Source organism: Pseudophryne corroboree, chromosome 5 (genome assembly GCF_028390025.1).
Source record: "Pseudophryne corroboree isolate aPseCor3 chromosome 5, aPseCor3.hap2, whole genome shotgun sequence".
In the NCBI taxonomy this organism is placed as follows: Eukaryota; Metazoa; Chordata; class Amphibia; order Anura; family Myobatrachidae; genus Pseudophryne; species Pseudophryne corroboree.
The window spans coordinates 188,002,103-188,029,614 of record NC_086448.1 but is presented as its reverse complement, the minus strand read 5'-3'; the positions used below and the strand labels follow the sequence as shown (position 1 = coordinate 188,029,614).

The 27,512-nt window shown below is 46.8% G+C and overlaps 1 protein-coding gene across 6 annotated transcripts in view; it reads right to left on the bottom strand.

Annotated features, from left to right (window-relative positions):
- The window catches only part of HACL1 (2-hydroxyacyl-CoA lyase 1), a 139,948-nt gene that overhangs the window by 69,079 nt on the left and 43,357 nt on the right, over positions 1 to 27,512 (bottom strand). For all 6 annotated transcript variants that reach the window (XM_063921943.1, XM_063921945.1, XM_063921946.1 and 3 more), the window contains 6 exons: positions 23,700 to 23,780; positions 20,926 to 20,998; positions 9,087 to 9,164; positions 8,608 to 8,702; positions 5,681 to 5,793; positions 2,449 to 2,584 (listed from right to left, as the gene is read on the bottom strand). In XM_063921943.1, the coding sequence (XP_063778013.1) occupies positions 2,449 to 2,584; positions 5,681 to 5,793; positions 8,608 to 8,702; positions 9,087 to 9,164; positions 20,926 to 20,998; positions 23,700 to 23,780 (576 nt within the window). The remainder of the gene's footprint in view (positions 1 to 2,448; positions 2,585 to 5,680; positions 5,794 to 8,607; positions 8,703 to 9,086; positions 9,165 to 20,925; positions 20,999 to 23,699; positions 23,781 to 27,512) is intronic.

The window sequence follows — 27,512 nt, the reverse complement described above, 5'->3', positions numbered from 1 at the left end:
AAGGAGGCATCCACAAGAGATCAGGGAGCGCAACCGGGTGCATGCAAGTGGCCTCCACCATCACCCATGATTTCGGATTCTCGACGGTGAACCAGTCCCTAGTTTGGTTCAAGATACAGGCCATATGGTATAGTTCCAAATCTGGAAAAGCAACGCCACCCGCACTTTTGGGCAAAACCAGGGTCTTTTTAGCAACTCCTGGCCGGGAGCCTCTACACACATACTTGGTTATGATTTGATTAAATTTAATATATAACAGCTTGGGGAGGGGCCTCGGTATGGCACGAAACAAGTACATAAGTTTGGGGAGCAGCACCACTTTAGCCGCGGCAATCCGACCTAGCCAAGAGACCTCATGCATCATCCATTCCCCAGTCAGCTCCGCAAAAGCTTTTAATAAAAGGTCAAAATTATGATTAATCAGCTCCTCCTCTCTAGCCAAATGAATCCCTAAGTACTTCAAGGAATGGGTCTGCCAGCATCTTTTTTTTTTAACGATAGCGCCACTGGTGGTCACTTTTCTCTACAGTTTAACTCTCATTTCTGTTTGTTCCCCAGAAATAAGCATTAACGGCTTCCTTGGAGCTGTCCGTGGGTTAATTGTGTGTCTGTAATTGAGTAGCTCTGATTACTTTACCCAGGTAAACAGACTGCGCAAGTCAACCCACAGCTAATTGAACGTGCCACTTAATGTTAAATCTGGAAGCAAAAATATTTAAGAGACCATTTCTTTCAGTGACGTTTGGTTCTTGTTCGATATTGTGAAGGATGGCTGTTTGGATACTTACAGTACATATGACTATAGAACACTACTAAAAAATTTGCAACTTCTGCTATAGATTTTTCAATAAATCTAAAAAAATATCCTTTAATGCTGTAGAAAATCAATAAAAAATAATAATAAACATTGGTTACAATAAAGAAACATAGCCTATGTCCCTTGTGACACTACATCCAGAACTGGCATATATAACTACAGCTGGCTTCACTTTATAGCTACAGATATACACATCTTAGAAAGTATTTTTGCACTCAATCATAATCCAGCAAAACAGAGAATGTGTACAACTAAAGTAAGAAGCACAATCCGCTGCATTCACACATTTTACCCTATCTGCAGGTACCTGCAGTGCTGTATGTTGTACTGTCAGTATTTTGGTGATGACAATAGGGATTATTGATCTATATGGCAACCTAAGCATGGTTTAGGGCCTAATTCAGACCTGATTGTAGATGTGCGAAAAAATGCACATCTACGATCAAATTCTTCGATATGCGGGGGGGACGCTCAGCAGAGGGCAGGTCCGCCCTGCATGGGGGATCCAGCCCCCCCCCCTGCGCAGACATAAGAGCATCACATGGCGGCGATACTTATGCATGTTTTGAGTAGCCCTCCTCAGGGCTACCAGTCATGTTAAGGGTCGCAGCGGCCCCAGAAACAGCGGTCCGGACAATGGAGGCGTGTCCGGACCAGGCCCCTTAAATGGAGCGTCAACGCCCCGTTTCCTTCCCCTTCCAGGTCTTACACTGCGTTCTGAAGAGATTCACAGCGATTTTTGCACATCAGCGACAGGCTCTGAATTAGGCCCTAAATACACTGATCCCAGAAGACTCCACATTGGGTGTTATTCAGTAAGGATTGCAGATTCGGATAAAAAGCAGAATCTGCAATTCTTTCTAATGTATGCTGGGGGCTGCCCATCGCAGAGCAAGGCTGCCCAACATGCAGAATTGCCTGCCCAGCGGCTGCGACCACAATTTAATTGCAGTTACAGCAACTGTGGACGGCCCCCTACAGGTGGTCCATCGCTTTTTTTCCCATCGGAGCAGTTGCGTGTGACGCAACGCAGCCGCCGCAAAAACACAGCCGACCCGTCTCAGTTATCTCCATGCCGCAGCGGTCTGTCGCTGCCCCCCGTCTGCCCTGCGAACGCCTCTACCGCAATCAGGCATAAGTATTTGCAGCCATTGCGATTCAATCGCAAGGGACGGGACCTGCGCGTGTGCTCTGGTGCCACTGACGGGGTAATTGCGGGATGCAACCTGAATAACCCCCATAATCTGTATCACAGGTAAAACGTGGCCAATGCAAACTGTAATGAAATGTGAACACAGAAAGAATTTCCAGTACTCATTATCAAGGTCATTAATATTTATAGTAATCATTTTAGTGTATTGAGAGACAGCAATAAATTATCAGTGGATTACATACAGTTAAATGGGTCTAAACAACATTAGACTATTAAATGTTGTCGAATCAGGATGACCATAGCACAGTGCAGCCTGTCACACACAGCATCAGAAGGTTGTTCTTATTTCATTTAAAAATTCCTTTTTACTTGGGCATTATTCTGAATGATTATTCAATTCCGCTCCAAAGAGAACTCTAATCAACCAATGCATATTGATCATTTATAGGTTTGTAATACTAAACCCCTGACATATTACCTGGACCGGGCTGCAGATACACAATACGGATGGTTGTCCGGTACTACCCCTTTGCCCATTGGAGTTGGTAAAAATGGCAGTCCACATTCATCCACCAATCTCCGTATGCTGTACTCTGCGCGTGAGAAGGCAGCACCTGAAAATGCATGTTAGTGATAAAGACAGAATAAGAACATTCTTAAATAAGAGAACCAGAGACACACATTAAGACAAAATTAGGGTGCAAGAAGGACGCAACGAGACAATACAAGCAAATGTAGAAATATATAGAAGAACAACAGGAACTGATGCCAGGTGGGAAAGAGTTTAGCACTAGATGGGCGACTTAACATGTACGGAGATCTGTGCTGCAATCATTCCCAGGTTTACAAACAGCAGCTATATACAGAATCTACAGAAAGGTCAGTTTTCTTAATAGACTGGTAAGGTCAGTGCAGATGATCATGTAAATACATTGGGGTTTTTTCCCATTTCCATCTTTCCCCAATTGAAGAGGACTGTCCATGATACAGGACTGGATTCAGAGATGTTTGCAAATGTCGTAGCCCCCCGTTACCGCCCACAAAGGTCACCTGATTGTCAATCGTTTGGTGAATAAATCCTTATTGCGACCATTGTGGAAATACCATTGCAGCACATGTGCAGTGTGACTCCGATGCGTGAGCAGTGGCAAACAATGGCCCTCATTCCGAGTTGTTCGCTCGCTAGCTGCTTTTAGCAGCATTGCACACGCTAAGCCCTCTGGGAGTGTATCTTAGCATAGCAGAATTGCGAACGAAAGATTCGCAGAATTGCGAATAGAAATTTCTTTGCAGTTTCTGAGTAGCTCGAGATTTACTCAGCCAGTGCGATCAGTTCAGGCAGTTTCGTTCCTGGTTTGACGTCACAAACACATCCAGCGTTCGCCCAGACACTCCCCCGTTTCTCCAGCCACTCCCGCGTTTTTACCAGAAATGGCAGCGTTTTTTCACACACACCCATAAAACGTCCAGTTTCCGCCCAGAAACACCCACTCCTGTCAATCACAATCCGATCACCAGAACGGAGAAAAAACCTTGTTATGCCGAGAGTAAAATACCTAACTTTTGAGTAAAATAACTAACCGCATGCGCTCTGCGAACCTTGCGCATGCGCAGTAAGCGACTAATCGCAATATAGCGAAAATCGGCAACGAGCGAACAACTCGGAATGAGGGCCCATGACTCCACTGCAAACAACATTGTTCATCTGTGATCAGGCCAAATTCCAGTGTTTGTATTGTAGCTGACCAGTAGCAGATGGTGGTCTGGTGCACATAATGACATCACCTTTTACACTGGGTTGCTTAATGGTGGTCACAACCATGGTCAATGCAATACAGTGAGGGGTAGGATGTACAGGCAGTTGTGGCAGTGTGCTGAGGTCGAGCTGGATTATTGATCTCTCTCTGGCATGAGAGAGGCCAGAAATAATATTTCATATCACTCATGTATTACAACTAAATAATACACAGTGGTATATTGATATGACAGGGTAAAATTAAAGGTCATTAACATAAAAAGCATTTATTGGACTTTAATCAGTGTAATTCATTGTGTGTTATTACGGAACAACTTTCAAACAACTACAAAAGCTGTCATTCAAAAGGTCAGAATTAATAATGTTTAATCTGTTACTCTAAAAAAGTAAAAAAAATCCCCACACATCTATGGGGTCAATTCAATTAGATGGGGCTTTTCAATAGCAAACACGAATCACAGGTCTCCACATACGTTGCGGCAGTGCGCTCACCCACAAATTATAAAACCCCTCTCCCAGCAATATATCTTCTCCACATTCCTGTCCCTCATCATTTATCTCCCTATTGAGCTTTTTAGAGAAAATCTCCTGAAAACTGAAATGTCTTTATTGGTCAAAAATATACTAATTAAAAACCTGCAAATGCATGATTATACATCAGGAGAGGTGTGTCAGAGGTTCTGCAACATGGTCCTGATTCATAGTTGTGTTTTTTGGGCGGGGAAAGTCCAGGGTCTGCGTGTCCCCAGACTTTTTGGTCTCGTAGCTCCTGCTTCCATTCCCCAGCTGTGGAAGTGAAAGCTTGCTCAGCAGGCCAGCTGAGTGGAACATCACGACTGATAGTAGCGATGTTGGATCCCAGTTTGCAACGTCGGCCGCAGTGCTGGGATGGAAGTTATATGCAGGAGGCGTCTCTCCTACTGAGACATCTCCTGCATGCTCCTCCTAGAGATCGGATGGAAATTCAATGCTGCTTGCATGTAGCATTGAACTTCCCTCATTCTCTGAATCAGGCCCTCTGTCTCAACATTTTTACCTTAAAAATAAAGATTTCCCTTAACTTTCACCTACTCTGGGGAGAGCGCACAAAAAAAAACGTGGATTTGCTGGGAAAATGCAAGTTTGAAGTTGAATATTCACTGTGCAAATTCGCTGTGAAAACGGAATGGACTCATAGTGTACGTCCAGAAAAACCTTTAGCACTTGCTAACTCAAAAACCATCATACTACTGAGTGACAGACTGATATGTAATTAAGGTCTGATTAAGGCTAATTCAGCCGCGACTATGTCTTTTTCCACAGTGAAACTGCAAATTGACATTAATGCCGCAGCTGATGGAATTTGTACAGAGATGCCCACTAGCTGCTAATCCGCTGCTTGCATACAAAGATGCAACACTGAATGGACATCTTATAGATGCTTAGAATGACCATTGCAACTTGGCCACATGGGCCATTGCAACACACTTGCATCTGGCTAGCCACCCCCCTTTTACCTTCCAGGAACACCCACTGAAAACACTTCTCTGCATCCAAATTTGATCTGCAAATGCCGTCAGCAAACTATCAGGACGCCTGGGCAGTGTGACTCACAGACTTAACACATTGGTCACTTGCGCATGCCATCGTCACTGTGTCCACCTTAAATTGTAATCTGAGATGTCCCAAAACACAGCTGTCAGTAACTAACACAATGTGGCTTTACTATAAAGCTGCAATAATTATTTCTATAGTGTACATGACAAGAATGTGATATTTTGCATTTACTATGATCACCGTCAAGCCACATCTCTACATTATAATTAAAGTATGCATACTTAACTGCTGCTCTTTTTTTTTTTTTTCACTTCTAGTGTAAAATGCATTAAACGCTAAATAAGGCCATATATGTCAGAGAGCTAAACTGGTCAGAGCACCAAATAATCTCACCGTACCGCAGATGGATGAAGCTTACCTTTCCCCACAATTACCAGGGGCTTTTCGGCCTTCTTCAGCACAGTAACAGCTTTCAGGATTTCTAATGGATCAGCAAGGCTGATGGGACGTGGCAAACAGCAGTCAGTGTATCTTGAAGACAGACAAATCGACAAATAACACAGAGGAATTTTAGCTTATAAGCAGGACCATTATTTGGAAATGTATGGCTATAATAGACAGTGATATGTACTAATCACAGATTTGCCAACAAGTAGCATTTTCAGGTTTGCTAAAATGCTTATATCTGTCTGGCAAACGCATAAAAAGAGGCCTCGTAAAGTAGTGATGCGCCTACATTTGTGGATTGTGGCCACTGGGAAGTTTCATTTAAAAAGATAAATAAATAATTCACTTCAAGTCCTACGAAATTTGGAACACCATACTACTTGTTCCAGAATTCTTTAAGTTTCTAATAAATCATGGGGATGACAGAACATTTGAGACGTCATCTATCTATCTATTATGTCACCGTGACTATTATATTACATGCTATTTGTGCACAATTATTACCTGTGGGCAGTACGGATGGTGTAATGGTTAGCATTACTGCCTCACAGCACTGAGGCCATGGGTTCGATTCTGTCCATGGCCCTAACTGTGTGGAGTTTGTATATTCTGCCCGTACTTGTGTAGGTTTCCTCCGGGTATTCCGGTTTCCTCTCACAATCCAAAAATATACTGGTAGGTTAATTGGCTCCCAACAAAATTAACCTAGTGGAATGCGTCTGTGTGTACATGTGGTAGGGAATATAGATTGTAAGCTCCACTGGGCCAGGGACTGATGTGAATGGGCAAACATTCTCTTTAAAGAGCTGCGGAATATGTGTATAAATAACTGGTAATAAATAATAAGTGTCTGGCTGATACAAACACTGGCCATTGAAAGTATAGGCCAGAACCTGTTTAACAGCTCCCCACAAACTCCTTTAAAAAATAGTCCGTGTGTAGGTCGGTGGGAGTCCACCCACTAATCAAATGGAGCAGCACAAATTCCCCACTGAATTCCATAAATATCTTCTCAGGCAAAACACCTCCTCTGGGTCCCTCATCTATTTTTGCATGTGGTCCCAAAGACGCATGGATGCAATAATGGCGCTCAACTAAGCAGAAATCCCCTAAGCTGTTTGGCTCCTCCCACCATATGCAGCTGTGTTGTAGTACATGTCCAAGTGCTTAACCTAAATGGTCATATCGGAGAGAGGACATCATGATATGCAAATATGCTCCGGGGTGTGTTTTTTCCTGATACTCTGTACACAAATTTAGTTGGTTTCTCCCCTTAAGGTCTGGAAATAAGCGTGTCCAAAGTCAATAAAATATAGTTGGAGTATATATTGGTTCATCACTTTCCTTTCATGTGAGGTCATAGGAGAATATACTGTATAGTACAGAGTGGGAATCAAATTAAACCAGTGTAGTCCTTGTGGTTACCAAGGAGGAATAGTGGGAGATATACAGTAAATGGCAGATTCCTAGTGGAATAGGACAGCACTTGTAAGCTTTGTGCCACGCAAAAACGTTACAAGAAATTAAGACCTTGTAGGAGGAGGAGCGGAAATCAACAAGCACCAGCATTATTGCATGCAAGTTAATACAGGTTGAGTATCCCTTATCCAAAATGCTTGGGACCAGAGGTATTTTGGATATGGGATTTTTCCGTATTTTGGAATAAATGCATACCATAATGAGATATCATGGTGATGGGGCCTAAATCTAAGCACAGAATGCATTTATGTTACATATACACCTTATACACACAACCTGAAGGTAATTTTAGCAAATATTTTTTATAACTTTGTGCATTAAACAAAGTGCGTCTACATTCACACAATTCATTTATGTTTCATATACACCTTATACACACAGCCTTAAGGTCATACAATACAATATTTTTAATAACTTAATGTATTAAACAAAATTTGTGTACATTGAGCCATCAAAATGCAATGGTTTCACTATCTCACTCAAAAAAGTCCGTATTTCGGAATATTCCGTATTTCGGAATATTTGGATATGGGATACTCAACCTGTAATTGTAACTCTGTAAATTATGGGAGCTTAGATTGTTAGGTGGAAATTAACATAGACCAACTTTATTTGGTAACCAGGAAATTATGTTAGTACATTAAGTTTTACGCTGCCCTAAACATACTGTTAACATGTACAAATAATATACTTGATTTATCAAAGGTCTGACCAGAACTATGGTACAAAGCCATATGAATATTTATTTAAGTAAATTATTACCACCAATAGCATACAATGGGCGGTATTCAATTCTTTTCACCCTCTTCCACACCCGTTCTGTTTCTGCTGGCGTGTGTTGTATAATCATTTCGGCTTGCTACCCCCAGGGTAGCGAAGGCGCCCAACCCTTTACACAGCTAGACCTGATTACTATGGGTGAAATGTGCGCGATCACGGGGAACACTTTAGAAAGGAGATTGGGTGTGATATATCATTTGAATACCGCCAAATGATTGTAAAGGGCCAATGATGTAAGAACCCCCACAAACGGGATGCGTTCAATTTACCGGTTGTCGGGATCCCAGCAGTCGGGGTCCCGATGCCAGAATCCTGACAGCTGGCAATGCCGCCGGTTGGAATCCCGGTGTAACAGGGCTATTCCCACTTGTGGGTGTCCACGACACACATAGAGCGGGAATAAATCCTGTGTCGAGAGCAGCGAGCCACCGAGGCCGCAAAGGGACTCGTAGTGCTCGCCCCACTGTGAGCATCCTGGTGGGTGGGATGCAGCTGTCGGGATTTTGACAGCCAGCATCCCACCCACCGGTAATCCATGCCGAACCCCCACAAACATTACTAATGACTTTGACAAGAAAACTTACATCTGAGGTCTAGTCTTAGTCGTACATTTAGTCCCAAATATTACCATGAACATACCTCACATCACCCCTGGCAACCATCTTGTTTACAAAGTCTCCAGGAATGTCAACATAACAGGCACCAGGTCGGCCATACATACTAGTTCTCACAGCCTGGGAAAAAGAAAAAGCAATGATGTATATGGTGTTCATCTGATCATACTGCTGGCGGGATGAGTCATGTATCCCATATTAACGCCGTATGCATGAATAATTATACTTATGTAAGGACAGCTCTTCCGGTAAGAACGGTAGTTGCATTGTGAGGACTTCCGGGTTTATGAGCCGGGGTCTAAACATATTTCACAGACTTAGGCCAGTGCATGCTCAAGCTAAAGGGGACACGTAGAGGGATCTTTTGGAACCCTATCAGGGAATTTGTGTATAAAGAGTCCCATAGGCTTCTATAGGCAATGCGCCTATCATACGCTTTCCGGAGCTAGATACAGCATTTTAGTGTTAGTACATCCCACCCAGTACCCAGTAAAGGAAAGATACCTTTTCAATTACAGTTGGTATGGCCTCCAAGCTGCTGGGTCTGGCAGAGAATTTACTGTACAGTCTACAAGTTTCCACCTAAAGAAGACAAAAATACAACAAACACAAAATGAAGATAATATGGTCATCACCGTACTTCCAGAAAAGGCTACAGCTGTCTTTTGGATGTGATCCCAGACCTCCCACCTTGGCTAGTTGGAATGATTACATAAAAATAGGATTTTAATTACCTACCGGTAAATCCTTTTCTCGTAGTCCTTAAGGGATATTGGGGAGACTTAGGGGTCTATTTACTAAGCCTTAGATGGAGATAAAGTCGCTGGAGATAAAGTACCAACCAATCAGCTCCTAACTGCCATACCACAGGCTGTGTTTGAAAAATTACAGTTAGGAGCCGATTGGCTGGTACTTTATCTCCGTTGACTTTCTCTTCATCCACGGCTTAGTAAATAGACCCCTTAGTACGATGGGTTATAGACGGGGTCCAAAGGAGCCGATGCACTTTAAATTTCTTCACTGGGTGTGCTGGCTCCTCCCCTCTATGCCCCCTCCCACTGGCAGTTATAGGTAAAGCAGTGCCCGAAGGAGAAAGGACATATATGAGAGAAGGAACATGATAACAAAGAGTGGTGAGATTTAATGGCAGCACAACACGAACATACATATAACATACATGTATAACAACCAGCAATGGCTGGAAATAAAAGCAACAGCTGAACAGGTAACCACATAAAGAGAACCTGCAGAAAAGTCAACTCACTGAGGCGGGCGCCCAATATCCCTTATGGACTACGAGAAAAGGATTTACCAGTAGGTAATTAAAATCCTATTTTCTCTAGCATCCATAAGGGATATTGGGGACACTTAGTAAGATGGGGATGTGCCAAAGCTTCCATAACGGGCGGGAATGTGCAGAGACTTCTGCAGCACCGCCTGCCCAAACTGGGTATCCTCTTTGGCCAGGATATCAAACTTGTAGTACTTCACAAAAGTGTTCTTCCCCGACCAGGTAGCAGCTCGGCAAAGTTGCAAGGCCGAGACGCCACGGGCAGCCGCCCAGGAAGAGCCCACCGATCTTGTAGAGTGGGCTTCAGAGACTTAGGAACAGGTAAGGTTGCCGACACATAGGCCTGATGGATAGGAAGCCTAAGCCAACAAGCAATGGACTGCTTTGAAGCAGGACAACCCGTTTTCTGTGCATCATAGAGCAGGAACAAGGAATCTGTCTTTCTGATCCGAGACGCTCGCTTGACACAGATCTTCAAGGCTTGCACAGCATCCAATGTCTCCAGAGGAGCAGAAGTGTCAGAACTGGACGGAACCACAATATGTTGATTCAGGAGAAACGCAGAGACAACCTTCGGCAGGAACTGCTGCCTAGTCCCGAGCTCCGCTCTGTCCACGTAAAAGACCAAGTATGGACCTTTACACGATAAGGCCCCCAATTCTGAGACACGTCTAGCAGAAGCCAGGGCCAGTAACATCGCCGTCTTCCACGTGAGGTACTTGTCTTCTACTGTCATCAGAGGTTCAAACCAGGAGGACTGTAGAAATTATAACACCACATTCAAATCTCAGGGTGCTGTAGATGGCACAAAAGGAGGTTGTATGTGGAGTACCCCTTGCAAGAAGGTCTGAACTTCTGGCAACAGAGCCAATTTCTTCTGGAAGAAAATGGAGAGCTGAAATATGGACCTTAATGGAACCCAGACGTAGGCCCTTATCCACACCCGCCTGCAGGAAACGTAAGAAACGTCCCAAGTGGATCTCTGCAAGTGGACACGTGCGCTCCTCGCACCAAGAGATATATCTTCTCCAGATATGAGGATAGTGTTTTGACGTCACAGGTTTCCTGGCCTGAACCACGGTAGCAATAACCTTTTTGATAGCGGCAAAGGGTCTTCGACAGACATGTCCAGGAGATCCAAGTACCATGCCCTCCGTGTCCAATCCAGGGAAAGCAGAATTGCCTGGACTCCTTGATTTCTCATTCGCTTGAGCACCCGTGGGAGCAACAGAATCGGAGGAAACAGGTAGACCAGCCGGTAAGGCAAAAGCGACGTCAGTGCATCCGCTGCCCTCGCCTGAGGGTTCCTGGTTCGTGAGCAATACCAGTGAAGCTTCTTGCTAAGTCGAGAAGCCATCATGTCTATTTGTGGGCATCCCCACCGGTGGATGATCTGCTGGAACACCTGATGGTGGAGTCCCCACTCCCCCGGGTGTTGATCGTGACGACTCAGGAAGTCCGCTTCCCAGTTGTCCACTCCCGGAATGAAGATAGCCTACATTGCTCTTGCAGTTCTTTCCGCCCAGAGGAGTATCTTTGACACCTCTCGCATGCAGGCTCTGCTTTTTATCCCTCCTTGCCGACTGATGTACTCCACTGCTGTGGTGTTGTCCGACTGTACTTGGATCGCGTGATCCCTAAGCAGAGGAGAGGCCGAAGTTCCAGAATGTTGATCAGAAGGAGGGCTTCGTGGGCTGACCACCTGCCCTGGAACTGTGCCCCTTGGGTGATAGCTCCTCATCCTCTCAGACTCGCATCCGTCGTGAGGAGGGTCCAATCCTGAATCCCGAAACTCCGGCCTTCCAGGAGATTGAAGGACTGCAGCCACCACAGGAGGGAAATCCTGGCCTGAGGTGACAGCCGAATCATCCGGTGCGTCTGTAGATGTGATCCGGACCACTTGTTCTGGAGATCCAATTGAAATGTTCTGGCATGGAACCTTCCATATTGGATCGCCTCGTATGAGGTGACCATCTTCCCCAACAATCTTATGCAAAGATGGATAGATACTCGAGCAGGTCGGAGCACCATGCGGACCATCTCCTGAAGTGTTCTCGCTTTGTCCTCCCGGAGGAACGCCTTCTGGGCAACAGTATCCAGTAGCATCCCCAGGAACAGGAGCCGCTGAGTTGGCTCCAAGTGGGACTTCTGTAATTTGAGGATCCACCCATGGTGTGACAGAAGTAGGATAGTGCTGTCGATATGGAGCAATAAAAGCTCCCTGGATCTTGCTTTTATCAGAAGATCATCCAGGTAAAGGACAACATTGATCACCTGGACCTGGAACACCATCTCCGCCTTCGTCAATACCCTTGGAGCTGTGAACAGGCCGAAGGGTAGTGCCTAGAACTGGTAGTGAACCTCCAGTAGGGCAAACCTCAGATAAGCCTGAGGTGGCCAAATTGGAATATGAAGGTAGGCGTCCTTGATATCCAAGGAAACCATGAATTCCTGGACTTCCAGGCCCTCAATCACTGCTCTCAAGGACTCCATTTTGAACTTGAAAACCCTTAGATAAGGGTTCAAGGACTTTAGATTCAAAATGGGCCTTACCGAAACGTCTGGTTTCGGTACCACAAACAGGTTAGAGTAATAACCCTTGCCTCATTGTGGTATTGGTACTGGAACAATGACGTGGGACTGGACCAACTTTTGGATGGCCTGTTGCAGCGTAACTTGCGTATCCTCCAAAGCTGGTAAGCTTGATTTGAAAAATCGTTGGGGAGGAGCACTGTCGAACTCCAGCTTGTAGCCCTGAGAAATGAGGTCCCTGACCCAGGTATCCTGGCAGGAAACCTCCCAGACGTAGCTGAAGTGACGCAGTTTAGCTCCCACCTCGAGATCCCCTCGGGGTGGGTGGGCACCGTCATGCTGAGGACTTAGTGGAAGCAGAACTGGTGCTTTGTTCCTGAGAACCGGTGTTTGCAGGTCTTTTTGTCTTACCTCTGGTGCCTCTAGCCACATTGGAGGCACCTCTGGCCCTAGATCGAAATCTGTTAGACCGAAAGGACTGAATAGACGGCCCCGGGTAGGAACGCCTAGCTGGTGGGGCCCCAGAGGAGAGAAAATAGGAGTACTCTTGGGATATGGACGACTTCCGCAGGAACAAGGCACTGAATAATTAAATTTAGAACTCTCCTCCCCTCCATATCCCAGAGTACCTCAGTGTTTTTTACGGAGCCGAACAGGAGCTATAGAGAGGTTGACAATGGAGAATTACATATAACATAACGGACAACAATGAAGTTGACACATAACGTGACTGACAACTAAACAGTTGGCACTATAACCGCTAAAACTTGAAACTTTGAACCAGTCCGTGAGAATGTGTTACCATAAGATCCCCTGAACTTACCACAAACCAAATAAAACTGCTCTGGGTGGGCGTCCAGTGCCCCCTATGGATTCATAGAAAAGGATTTACCTGGTAAGTACCAAAATTCTTTTTTCTTTTTCATCCACTAGGGGTCACTGGAGTACTCTTGGGACGTACCAAAGCTTCCCCCGTGGGCGGGAGAGCAGTCTGGCACCTGTAACACTAGGCGGCCAAAGCTAGATGCTGATGCCGCAAACGTATCAAATTTGTAAAAGCGCACAAACGTGTGCACTGATGACCACATAGCCGCCCGGCAAAGCTGCGTCGTAGAAGCCCCACGACCAGCTGCCCACGAAGTTCCTACAGAACGTGTGGAATGAGCTGTTACTGATGTGGGCGGCTGTAACCTCGCATGAAGGTAAGCCTGATGTATGGTCAGTTTAATCCATCTGGATAAGGTCTGTTTAGAAGCTGGCCATCCCCTCTTGGCAGCATCATAGAGAACAAACAACGTATCCGTCTTACGAACTGTAGACGTTCGGGATACATAAACGCGTAATGCGCGTACTACATCCAAGGTTCCAGAATTTCCTGTCAACACAGGAACTACTATTGGTTGATTGATGTGAAAAGATGACACCACCTTTGGTAAGAAAGCGGGATTCGTCCGAAGTTCCGCTCTGTCATCATGAAACACCAAATACGGTGGCTTGCATGACAAGGCACCCAAATCTGAAACACGCCTCGCCGAAGCTAAGGCTAGTAGAAAAATTGTTTTCCAAGTGAGAAACTTAAAATCCACTTGTTGTAAGGGTTCAAAATATGAAGACTGTAAGAAATCTAAAACCAGATTCAAGTCCCATGGCGCTATAGGTGGAATGAATGGAGGCTGTACTCTGAGGACACCTTGCAGAAAAGTGTGTACCGACGGCAATAAAGCCAATCGCCTTTGAAAGTAAATTGACAACGCAGATACCTGCACCTTTAGTGTAGATAAACACAGTCCTCCATCTAACCCCGTCTGTAGAAATAACAAAAGACGGGATAGCTTGAAAGATGATGTCGGAAACTTCCGATCTTCACACCAAGCTATATATGCACGCCAAATTCTGTAATAATGAGCTGCCGTAACCGGCTTCCTAGCTCGTAACATGGCTGGTATAACCGATTCTGGAATGCCCTCTCTTCTCAAGAGGGCGGTCTCAACAGCCACCCCGTCAAACGCAGCCGCGCTAAATCGGGGTAAAGGAACGGACCCTGTTGTAACAGGTCCGTACGTAGTGGGAGCGGCCAAGGATGGTCTGCGAGTAGTCCTCGGAGATCCGAGAACCAAGCTCTCTGCGGCCAATGAGGCGCCACTAGTATGACTGTGACGGACTCTCTTTTGATCCGTTTTAGCAACAGAGGGAGCAGCGGAAACGGTGGAAACAGATACACGAGGCTGTACGGCCACGCGATGGTTAGAGCATCCACCGCCACTGCCTTTGGATCTCGCGTTCTGGACACATACTGGGGCGTTTGGCGATTGTGGCGAGATGCCATCAGGTCCACCTGAGGGTAACCCCACCTTTGGACCAATATGTGAAACACTTATGGATTTAACGCCCATTCTCTTGGATGAAAATCCCGACGGCTGAGATAATCCGCCTCCCAGTTGTCCACTCCCGGAATGAACACTGCCGACAATATCACTTGGTGATGCTCGGCCTAATTGAGGATTCGAGCTACTTCCCGCATCGCCATGCGGCTTCTCGTTCCTCCTTGTTTGTTGATGTATGCGACCGCCGTCGCATTGTCTGACTGCACCTGAACAGTCTGAGACCGAAGCATGTGCACTGCTTGACGTAGCGCATTTTAAATTGCCCGGAGTTCCAGTACATTTATAGACAGCAATCTTTCGTGATCCGTCCAGAGACCCTGGAGCTGACAATTTTGAACTACAGCTCCCAAACCTCTGAGGCTCGCGTCAGTCGTTAGAATTATCCAATTCCAGGCGCCGAACCGTTTCCCTGCGGATAGATGGTGTACTTTGGCCCGTGGTGACAACCTCACCCTGTGGTGAATCTGCAGATGCGAGCCCGACCACTGTGCGAGCACATCCAGTTGAAAAGGACGTGAGTGAAATCTCCCGAACTGAAGTGCTTCGAAAGCCGCCACCATTGTGCCTAAGAGGCGAATGCACTAATGTACCGAGACTGTGCGTGGCTTGAGCACTAATTGTACCAGATGACGAATGACCTGTACTTTCTGTTCTGGTAGGTAAATTCTTTGATCTACCGTATCGAGAATCATACCTAGGAATTGAAGTCGTTGAGACGGAATCAGATGTGATTTCTTGAAGTTGACAATCCAACCGTGCTGAACCAGTACAATGTACGTTAGCAACGCATGTTGGAGGAGCATCTGGTGAGACGGAGCTTTGATGAGCAAATCGTCCAAGTACGGAACTATTATCACTCCCAGGGATCTGAGATGAGCTATCATCACAGACATCACCTTGGTGAATACCCGAGGCGCTGACGAGAGGCCAAACGGTAGAGCCTGAAACTGATAATGGTTCTGCCGTATTGCAAACTGCAAGAACCTCTGATGAGGTGGCCAAATCGGAATGTTTAAGTACACATCCTTGAGATCCAGCGCAATCATGAATTCCTGTGGCTCTAAACCTGCAATCACTGACTGCAAAGATTCCATCTTGAATCTGTAGTAAGTGACGTACAGATTGAGACCCTTTAAGTTCAATATTGGCCTGACCGAGCCATCCGGCTTTGGTACCACAAACAGACTGGAATAATAACCCTGACCTTGTTGGTGTACAGGGACCGGAATCAAAACTGCTGCATCCAGCAGAGACTGAATGGCAATCTGCAGAACCGCCCTCTTGTCGTCCAACACAGGCAGTCCTGTCTTGAAAAACCGCAGTGGCGGGAGACATTCGAACTCTATTTTGTAACCTTTTAACACTAAATTGCGGATCCACCCATCTGTGGATGTCTGGAGCCACGCCAACTGGAACGTCTGAAGGCGTGCTCCCACAATTGGAGATCCGAGATGGGCTGGGAGCCCGTCATGCCACTGGCTTGTCAGTGACCTTAGCGTCCTGACGACTGGTGTTGGTCTGTTGGAAACCACGTCCTCGACCTCGTCTACCAGGCGTGGCTGTTCCTCTGCCACGCCCGCAAAAGGACTGAGGTCTAAAGGATTTGAACGCAGGTCCAGAGTATCTCCGTCTAGGTACTGTTGGAGGCAATGGTAAGAAAACAGACATTCCTCCCGTGGCCTCAGAAATCCATTTGTCCAATTCAGGACCAAACAACTTCTCGCCACCGTAAGGTAACGCCTCTATACCTTTTTTGACCTTCGCCTCCGCTTGCCAAGACCGCAGCCAGAGTGCTCGTCGTGCTGTAACTAGCGAGGATGAAAGGTGAGAAGTGAGCTGACAGACGTCAGTAGAAGCTGTACATAGATAATCAGCAGCTTCCCAGATTTGATCAGCGAGAAGTATAAGGTGATCGTCATGTAGGGCAGACTTGAGTTCTGTTATCCAGACCATTAACGCCTTAGTTACCCAAATGCCAACCAACCCAGGTCTAAGCAACACTCCTGCTGCTGTATACATGGACTTTAGCATAGCTTCTATTTTACGGTCCGACGGGTCTTTAAGCGTAGTAGCAGTTGATACTGGTATGGTTAATTTCTTTGTAAGTTTAGACACAGACGAATCCACCAATGGCGGATTCTCCCATGTAGCCGTCACAGACTCTGGAAACGGGTAACTAGACTTAAATCTGCGAGGTATAGAAAACCGTTTATCTGGATTCTTTCGTGTTTCTAGTAACATCTTATTAAGAGATTCCGAAACAGGAAAACACATTGGAGTTCTCTGTCGTTTAGTAAAGACGACCTCATCATTTGTCAGCGGCTCCTCAGTTTCTGTAAACTTCAGAGACTGACGCACCGCTCTGATGAGATCATCAATGCCCGGGCTGTCAAAATCGTCACTATCTGACTGCTGATCTACTTCGCCCTCCTCACCGTCATCTTGCGCAAAGAGGTCTGGCATAGAATCGTCAGAATGCAACATAGCAGAAACTGGTAAATCATAAGACAAATGAAATTTATCCCTTCTACCCAAAGTGGACATGGACTTTTGGCAAGGCTGAGACCCCTCCGGTAGTTCTAGCAGTCTAACCCTAGACTCAGATCTTGCCGCTTCCCGCTCCTGTCGAGCGGCGGCCAATTCTGATTGCAATCCAGCCATGACATCCGCTAGCATATCCCATGGCGAGTCCGGGGATGAAACCGGCTTTGAAACCGGAGCCGAAATCGTATTTGTAGCTGAATCCACAAAACATACTGTACATGTGGTAGATCCGTCCGTCAACACATTCTTACAGACATGGCAGTGAAACTGCTTTTTTGTTTTTGCTGGTGCCTTACTCATTGCAGACAGACAACACAATACAAAGACAGACAAACTTGCACGACTCAGTTAAATTGTACTAAGATGTATAATATATATATATATATATATATATATATATATATATATATATATATATATATATATATATATATATAGCCAAGTGCAGTGCACGCCAGACTATATGAAATCTGATCCCAGATTCCCACTAACACCCCTGCGCCTTCTGTGGAGTAGAGATGTAGTACAGGAACGTCTGGAATCACAACAGGAAGAAACAGCATGGTTAAAATGGCCCCCCCATGCTACAGTATAAAACAAAGTGCAGATTATAATTTACAATCAGATATAATCAGTGCTTATCCTATTAAAAAAGGCTTAATAGCCTCTCTATCTAATAACCCATGCAGCGTTCTGCTGCTACTATGGGCACACTCTCCCTTCTAATGTGAGTGCTTCCCCCCCCCCCCCCCCCCCCCGTTCTCCGTGTACTCTATTACACGGAGTCGGGGATTACCTGCGGGGAGCTGCTGGAGGGAGCCGGGGAGCGCGCTGCATAGAGCCGTGGAGCGGCGGCTATGCATAGTGAATGCGGCCGACGCGGCTCTGAGCGGCGGGAGGCAGCACAGTGGCGGTGATTAGGTAGCGGCGGCGGGCCATCACTTAGCGGCGGTGTTCCTGGAAGTGGCGGCGGGCGGCTCGGCACATCAACACAGTGTCCCCACACAGTGGGGCGGCAGCGTGAGCTGACCGCCCCGTCCCCCAACATACCTGGACGCCTTGTAGTGAGAGCTATGACGGGGCTTCTTCTGCAAGCTCCGTCCAGCTTCTCCTGCAGGTACTCCTGCACGTGGCTGTGAGGGAGCTCTTTTTAGAGAGGCCCGACACGCCAGTAGCTGCTTGTAAGCAGCTTCCACTATCCCGGACCCACGCCTATTGGAAGGGGGGAAGGGATGTGGAAAATGTGTAAAAGAAAATCAAAAAATAAAAATATTCAAAAGTAATGTGGATAACTCTACAAGCCTTGTTGCTACTATGAGCACAGAAAAAAACACTGAGGTACTCTGGGATATGGAGGGGAGGAGAGTTCTAAATTTAATTATTCAGTGCCTTGTTCCTGCGGAAGTCGTCCATATCCCAAGAGTACTCCAGTGACCCCTAGTGGATGAAAAAGAAATGTGGATTTCCCAGCAGTGACTTTGGAAATCCACGTATCCAACTCAACCCCAAAGAGCCATTCCCCAGAAAAGAGGAGGAAATCTACACTGCACTTGGATTCTGCATCCACTATCCACCGACGCAACCACAAGGCCCTGCGCACCGACACTGCCATGGCAGAAGTCCTAGCATTAATATTGCTCATGTCCTTGAGCGAGTCACACAGGACGTGTGCAGTGTCCTGAATGTGCTTCAGGAGAGTCACCGTAGTGACCAGAGGCATATCCCTGGAGAGGCCCACCTGAATTTGAGTAGCCCACGTATGAATGGCATGGGTCATCCAGCAACCCGCTATGACCGGCCTTTGCGATACACCTGGTGCTGTGTAGAGAGACTTTAGTGTAGTCTCTCTTTTTCTGTCCCCAGGGTCCTTTATGGTAAAGGAGCCCGAGGCAGGCAGCATCGCCTTTTTTGACAGTTGAGAGACTGATACGTCAACTCCCGGGGGTTCTTCCCAGAATTTCCTACCTTCAGGAGCAAATGGGAAAGTGTGCAAAAATCTTTTTGACACTTGGTATTTGTCTGGATTTTTCCAGGCTAATTTAAATAGGTCATCTAACTCTGCAGAATCAGGGAAAGTGACATTAGGCTTGTTTTGTGTAAAGAAAAACGACTGCTGTGACACAGCGTCCTCTAGAGGGAGCTTCAATACGTCCCGTATAGCCAGAATGAGGGGTTCAATACCCTGAGCAGAAGCGGAATCCCCACAAATGGGATCCAAGTCATCCCCATCCTCCTGTATTTCCTTATCTGAATCAAAGAGTAGAGCAGGTAAACCACGCTTTTGTGATCCTGAGCTAGAGAGGGGGGCTGTGTAACATCTGCTCTAGCAGCTAAGTCTGCAATAGCCTGTTGTAGTAGCTGAGTTTTCTGAACATTAGCAGTGAGTTGTGATAACATATCAGACATCATAGTCTTAAGAGCCCCTAACCAGGAGGGCTCTGGACCCTCTCCCCCAACCCCTTCACAGATTTGTGAAGATTGGCTGCATTGTTCACATGAAACAGAATCAGTATATAAGGGAGAGAATCTGGTGTGGCATAGTTTGTGTTTACCCATGTTTACAGTAACCACAATGACATACACACAGACAATAATACTTATCAAGCCTGCACTTACTGTACGTGAGAGGAGAGACACACACACACACACACACACACACACACACACACAAGCACACCCCTGCTGTACAGCCCCAGTGAGGCTGTCAGCTAAGTATAACACTAATGATTTCTGCCCTGTATAGGACACAGATTGTGTACAATAGCGGCTCTCCCCTTTTGCTATACCCTGTACCAGTTTTTCCAGCGTGTCTTGTGAGTTAGGAAGAGCTGTGTGTGCTTGCTGCTGCTGCATTAAGCAGAGGAAGGCGCCAAAATGCCTCTGGTCCCGCTCTGAGGTAGCTCCACCTCCCCCCCATCCCCCAATGGCACCGAAGCTACAGTGATTTTTATACTGGCAATGTCTCCTATTATGCTTAAAAACATCACACAAGTGTTTAAGTTTAAGCTATTCCAAACCAATTTACAGGAGGGTCCCATATGCCGCGCCCGCGTTCAGCCGCACTATGAACCGGGGGACCCCCCTGGCAGGGCCCCTGGTTTGTACTCACCACAGACGTCACCATCAGGCATATGTTAGGGGCGTGCTGCGATTGAGACAGCTAAGGCGCATCGCCCCGCTGAACAAATAACCTCTCTGGGCGGTAGTCTTGCAGCGGGGAACCGGCTCTAACCCCTCGCAAGGCCTGTGACCACCTCCCCCCCCCTAACTCCCACGGTGCAGGTATGCTGTTGCCCAAACAGCATACCGGAAATAATAAAAGTTTAAAAGAAATTGAAGAAAACTCTCTGGAGCTCCTCTCATGAGGGCACTTTTTTCTAAACTGCCTGTGGGTGTGGGCATAGAAGGGAGGAGCCAGCACACCCAGTGAAGAAATTTAAAGTGCACTGGCTCCTTTGGACCCCGTCTATACCCCATCGTACTAAGTCTCCCCAATATCCCTTATGGATGTTAGAGAAACATTGTTTAGGAAAAGGAAAAGTGTTTACTAAATTCACATAGTCGTCTAGGATTCACTTTGAACTGTGAGTACCTGAGGGAACTCTTGGAAAGCCCCCATGGTTTCTTGGTTAGTATCAGAAGAGCCTCCCAAAACAATAAGTGGCCTAAAAATAAAAATGAAATTTAGCATTAATAAATGTGGTGCAACTGTGCTGCGCCGGCGAAAAACAAAAGTATTATTTACTTATTTATTAACAGTTTCTTATATAGCGCAGTCAGAGGCGTAACTAAGGGGGGGGGGGGTTTGAGCAGGGCACGTGCCCTGGGCGCCTTGGCAGGCCCAGCATAGGGGGGGGTGCCACCGGTAGCCAGGGCATCATGCCCACTCGCCCCCGCTACTATAGATCTGCACCGTCAGCTTCGTTGTGGGTGGCTGGCCGCACAGCCCAGCCGCCGTCATGGTCCGTCTGACTACCTTGCGGTGTGACGTCAGCACGTCACAACGCGTGCTCTCCCTCCCTTCCTTCCTGCCCTGTTCTCTTGGCTCCCACCCGCAGGCCCGGCGATAGATGTGGTGTAAGGGGACAAGTGTATAGGGCCCAGAGGGACCCCGTGGATTAGGAAATAAAAAAAATGGGTCCACACCAATCTCCACTACCCCGTCGCTCCTCCTCCCGACCCATGTCACTTGGTCAGATGAAGGTCCCTCCCTGTGGTGATGCTGTGCTGCGCCGGAGCATCAACCGCAGCTGCCTCCATGGAGAAGCACTTAGCCAGCCCAGCAGTAATGTCATTGGCTTGCCTCCCGCCGACGCTGGACACAACAAATGTCTATGTGACAGACAGTCTATGGGGGCATACAACCAGCAGCATCTGCCCGCAGCCCCCCTGTCCATACACACATACACACACACACACACACATACACACATACACACACACACACACACACACAGAGAGACAGGCTGTGATGAGTTCCTCCTGGCATCGGCACATGTGTCTGCATATATGAATGTCGGCTCATTCTGTGTGCTATAATGTGAATTTTGGCTCATTCTGTGTGGTGTAATGTGAATTTCGGCTCATGCCGTGTGCTCTAATGTGAATTTTGGCTCACACCGTGTGCTAAAATGTGAAAGGGGCACCAGTACTAGATAGTATAAGGGGTCCTACTACACTGAAGGACACCCCTCCCTTTTGAGTGGCCACGCCCCCTTTTCCAGAGGCGCGCGCATAATTGCAACCTTAACTTATCCATACCCCTTCAAATATTCCACTTCGATCACTGCACCTGCATCTGTACATACACACCCTGATATATTTATATACAGTGACACCTATTTGTGCAGGAGATGATGATGGTAAGGTAAATGTGGAATTGAAAAAGAATGTTCTCAGTATGACATGAAACAGCTGACGCGACATGTTGGCACATCCCATTTTCAATGTTCACGCCCCCCCCTTCTGGTGGCCATTTTTTTCAGTGTGCGTCAGTGGCGTGCGCACATACATTCCTTTGTAGGTTTTATTTTTCTTTTGTTTTTTATTATTTTTTTTCGGGGGGGGGGGGGGGGGGGCGCCATTATTAATCTTGCCCTGGGCTTCAAAAACCCTCGTTACGCCTCTTGAGCGCAGCATATTCCATTGCGCAGAAGTATGTACTATAGCAGTGGTTCTCCTGACCCGGCTACAGTAAATACAATAACTTAACTGTGCATGATTAAGGAAATTCACAAATATAACCGGTTGGGGGTACATGGGGACTGCAGTTGAGAACCATTGTTGTACAGCATTTCCCATAATTTTGTTATTTTATTACAATGTTATTCTTAGGGGTGTAGTATGGTATGCCGGCGGCCGGGCTCCCGGCGATCAGCATACTGGCGCCGGGAGCCCGACCGCCGGCATACCGACAGCGTGGAGAGCGCAAATGAGCCCCTTGCGGGCACGGTTCTCCCTCCAGGGGGGTCGTGGACCCCCACGACGGAGAAAAAGTGTCGGTATGCCGGCTGTCGGGATTCCGGTGCCGGTATATTGTGCGCCGGGATCCCGACAGTCGGCATACTGAAGACCACCCATTCTTAGCCATCAACATAGTAGACATTTATTTCTTAACGAAAGCAACAGATTATTTTATTTACCCAGGATTGATAACCTATACAGAATTGTTATAGTTGAAAAAAAATCATACAATAACACAACAGAAATGGTTTATCAATATAAATATTTTTGAAAAGGTTTAGGAAACAGCCATCATCACTGACTGGCTAAACTGGGAACTCAACCACTGGTTGCGCAGACACAGATGGATCTGCAAGCTATACCATATAATGTAGTGAAGACATCTGTGTTTACTTGTTGAAGTACCCTGTTCTCAAGATCCGAAAGAGGGGTACACAGAGCGATGTTCTCTTAATTTCTAAGCAACCAGACCAGATTGCTTAGAAATTAAGAACACATCGTTCCGTGTGTAGGGGTGCCGGCGACAGAGATGCTCGGCCCCGCGCGTCGCTATCGCCGGCTTTAGATTTGGCATGCATGCATGCTGATTCTAGTAGATCGCTCATTCCACAGCTGAGTAAAATGAGCGGTCCCCCCGTCCCCGCCCCCCTCACTCAGCACACATCGCGCTGTGCTGAGCGGGGGTAGAGATGCGTGCTGAGTGGTCTGTGCTAGATCGCTCAGCACACATCTCCTGGAGAAATCTCCCGTGTGTACCCCCCTTAATACTGTTGCCATGAAACAGACTCAAATTGAAGGGGCAAATTCAACAACACATGATATTCTTATGCTTACAGTTATTGCAGCAGTTGTACAAATACCCTGAACTATAAAATACATCGGAACAGTAAGAGAAGAGATTACCAGCAGTTCACATTGGAGTTTGCCATGCCGCTAAGAGCATTAATAAGGCCAGGTCCAGACACTACAAGACACACGCCAGGTCTGAAAATGAAAAATACATTTGGATTTGTTAATGAACAAACGGGAAAGCATGCAACAATATTTACATTAGTTTGTAATCTAAACAAAAAAAAAAGTTTACATTCCTGTGAACTGGAATGAGCTGAAACGATACCTATTCTTTTTGTATGCCCATCAAGATGTATCTGCTCTGACTGACTCAGGGGTGGTTCTAGACTTTTCTTTTGGGGGTAGGGGGTTTACAAATTAATCCAGACTCCTCCCCTCTTTACTCATTACTCCTCCCACTTTCAGTCCTGCCCCCTCCCATTTTCAGTCCCAACTCTGTTGGGCCCTGCATTCCCTAGATTTTTTTCTTAAGTTGCAGATAAAATGCAGGAAACACCAATGACCCACACCTAGCCTGCTCTAGCGCAGTGCTAATGGATGACATGGGATGAACAAAACAGATCAATCCCAATCTTGTTGTAGGTCTTAAGGCCCGTACACACTGGTCGATATATCGGCCGTTCTCTTGTGTGTACGGCCGATACGTCTGTGAATTCCGTCGTTCACAGACTTATCGCGTCGGCCGCGCAGCACAGACGACGGCCAATATATCTAACGATATATTGGCGCGTCGCTGTGTGTGTACGGGTGGTCGTCCGACCGCCCGTACACATGCTGCGGCGGCCGGCGGAGATTGACAGGTGAACTGGGCGGGCGCACGCCCGCCCGCCCAGTTCATGACGTCAGTCCCCCGACGGATCGGGCAGTGTGTATGCACAGCACACTGCCCGATCCGTACATAGATATATCTGCAGATCAATTGATCTGCAGATATATCTACTAGTGTGTACCCACCTTTAGCCCTATAGCAAAAGGTGGTCAGAAGGAGCCCTTGCACTGACTAGCCTTAAGCTGGCTGTAACAGTGACAAGGGAAACTGAAGCCAACATTCTTACTGCACTTGTGCAGCCATAGGATTGCGTCCAGAAGTTGTGTTACGGCAGCAACAGAAGGACATAAGGGAAAAAGGATCAGGCAGAGTGAGAGTGAAGGCAGTGATGTCAACAGGAGTTTGTTCCATCCTGCTAGTAGACGATGTTCGTCCGCTCCAGCCGGGTGCCTTGGGCTGACTTTAAGTACTTGCAGCTCGCAGCATCAGTAACACAAGTTAGCTGTGTGTTACACAAAAAAAGTCACACATGGTGCTACTGTATATATACTATATCACTGGGCTCCCGGGGTGAGCATGCGCTCCACAAAGTAATTCAGACTGCAATCGCTGCCACGATGCAGTCTGAATTACCCCCTATATGTGCAGGTGATCTTAAAGCTATGCAAATCGGCATATACTTTGTTGCACATGTAAGCTGCAGCTATGCAGTTTGTCAAATCTGCTGTATTTGTAGCAGTACAATATGTTGCAAACGTTTATATAGATATACAGTGCATCCGGAAAGTATTCACAGCGCTTCACTTTTTGTTATATTACAGCCTTATTCCAAAATGGAATAAATTCATTTTTGTCCTCAGAATTATACACACAATACCCCATAATGACACCGTGAAAAACATGTTTTTGTTTTAGATTTTTGCTAATTTATTAAAAATAAAACACTAAGAAATCACATGTACATAAGTATTCACAGCCTTTGCTCAATACTTTGTTGATGCACCTTTGGCAGCAATCACAGCCTCAAGTCTTTTTGAATATGATGCCACAAGCTTGGCACACCTATCTTTGGCCAGTTTCACCCATTCCTCTTTGCAGCACCTCTCAAGCTCCATCAGGTTTCTGATCGCTCCAGAGATGTTTAATCGGATTCAAGTCTGGGCTCTGGCTGGGCCACTCAAGTACATTCACAGAGTTGCCCTGAAGCCACTCCTTTGATATCTTGGCTGTGTGCTTAGGGTCGTTGTCCTGCTGAAAGATGAACTGTCGCCTCAGTCTGAGGTCAAGAGCGCTCTGGAGCAGGTTTTCATCCAGGATGTCTCTGTACATTGCTGCATCCATCTTTCCCTCTATCCTGACTTCTCCTAGTTCCTGCCGGTTAAAAACAGCCCCACATCATGATGCTGCCACCACTAGCCTTCACTATAGGGATGGTATTTGCCTGGTGATGGGGGTAAATACTGGCTGCTTCATTTTTACACTGCAATTTAGATTTCAGTTGGAACACGCCCCAGCCAAATGTATCTCTCTTTGCACATGTTATATCGCCCCCCCCCCCCTGCAGTGCACATGGTTTTGTCCAACTGTTAACAAATTTGCTGCTGCGAGCAACTCTGAATTAGGCCCTAGGCCCTTTGTCTCGTCAGACCAGAGAATTTTGTTTCTCATGGTCTGAGAGTCCTTCATGTGAAGTAGTGTCAGAGGGAGTAATCCAAGTTTCAGTAATGGCTAGTAGGTGCAGGGAGTTGGAAATGAAAAGGTCATGAGTGGGGACCAGTTTGTTACAAACAGATCTGGCATTCCAGAGGGCACGGGATAGGGGGTATGAGTTTGTGGAAGAGATGTGAATGAGATTATCAGGGTTGCTGTAGCGATGAGGTGAGATTAACTTTGAGGGCAGGGATGATGAGAGAGCAGTGATGGTGCGGGTGCCTGAGCTAGGAGGGGAAACTGCAGGAGGTGGGCAGGGAGGGAGTTCAGTGTAATGTGGATGGGGGTGTGGGGAGGTGACAGGGAAGGGAGGGAGGGAGTAGGGCTGAGTTGTGGGGTAGCAGGACCATGGGGCAGAGGTGAGTGAAAGTGGGGTAACTGGAAAGGAGCGGAAAGGAAACAGAGGGATGGATGGGGAGACAGAGGAGGGGAGAGAGGAGTAGGTGTAGGAGACTGGGGGGGGGGGGGGGGGAGGATAAAGGTGTGAACAAGGGGCAAGATACAGGATTAGGTAGACACTAAGTGATGTGGGGAGTATAAGAAAACCTTGATATGGTGTTAAGTAGGTAAATAGGTTGAGGGAAAGTGGAAGTAGGAGAGGAGACTGGAAGGGAATCAGAGCAGAAGAATTGCAGAAATGCAGGTGAGAAAAGCAGTGTATGCTCAATGGGTGTAGATTTATACCCCTTTTCCACTAGCTAGCACGGGTTGCAGCCTGGAGCCTGACACGACTGCGACCCGTGCTAGAGCCCCCTTCTACACTGCGCTCACCAACCCGGCATATTACCGGGTTAGTGACGCTGCTGGTGACGCGGCAGGGGCGGCGCTGGGAGATCACATGATCTCCCAGCGCCGCCCTTCCATACAGTGTAAACGGGAGACACGGCTTCCGTTTACACTACAACCTTACCAGGATCATTCCCGTGTCCTACCCAGGTAGCGACCCGGGTAGAATTCACGGGTCACTTGATCCGGGTTTTTGCGGAGGGACCCTTTTCCCCTAGCAAAAGACACGGGCTAATGCGCGCCCCCGTGTGTGGCAGGAGAGACTAACCAGCCACACATGTAATGGCGGCCGCGGCACTGAAGGAGCTAACCCCTAGTGCCCGGCGCCATTAAGAGGACAATGTGCACTGGCGCTAGTCGCCATCTTTAAATGTATTGTAGGTGCTAGGCACTGGGTATTTAAAATATGTTTAATAATGTGTCATATGTTATATCGCTGCGCAGTGCGCAGTTGGAGAATGATTAACTGCATGGACAGGGCACTTATGAGGAAAGTACAAGGTATTTTGTTTCTAAAAAGGCCTTGAAAATAGTTCTTGAGACACTTTGCATAGGAAGTCATATGGTAATTGTCCTAGCTGGTGACTTGCTATGTACAA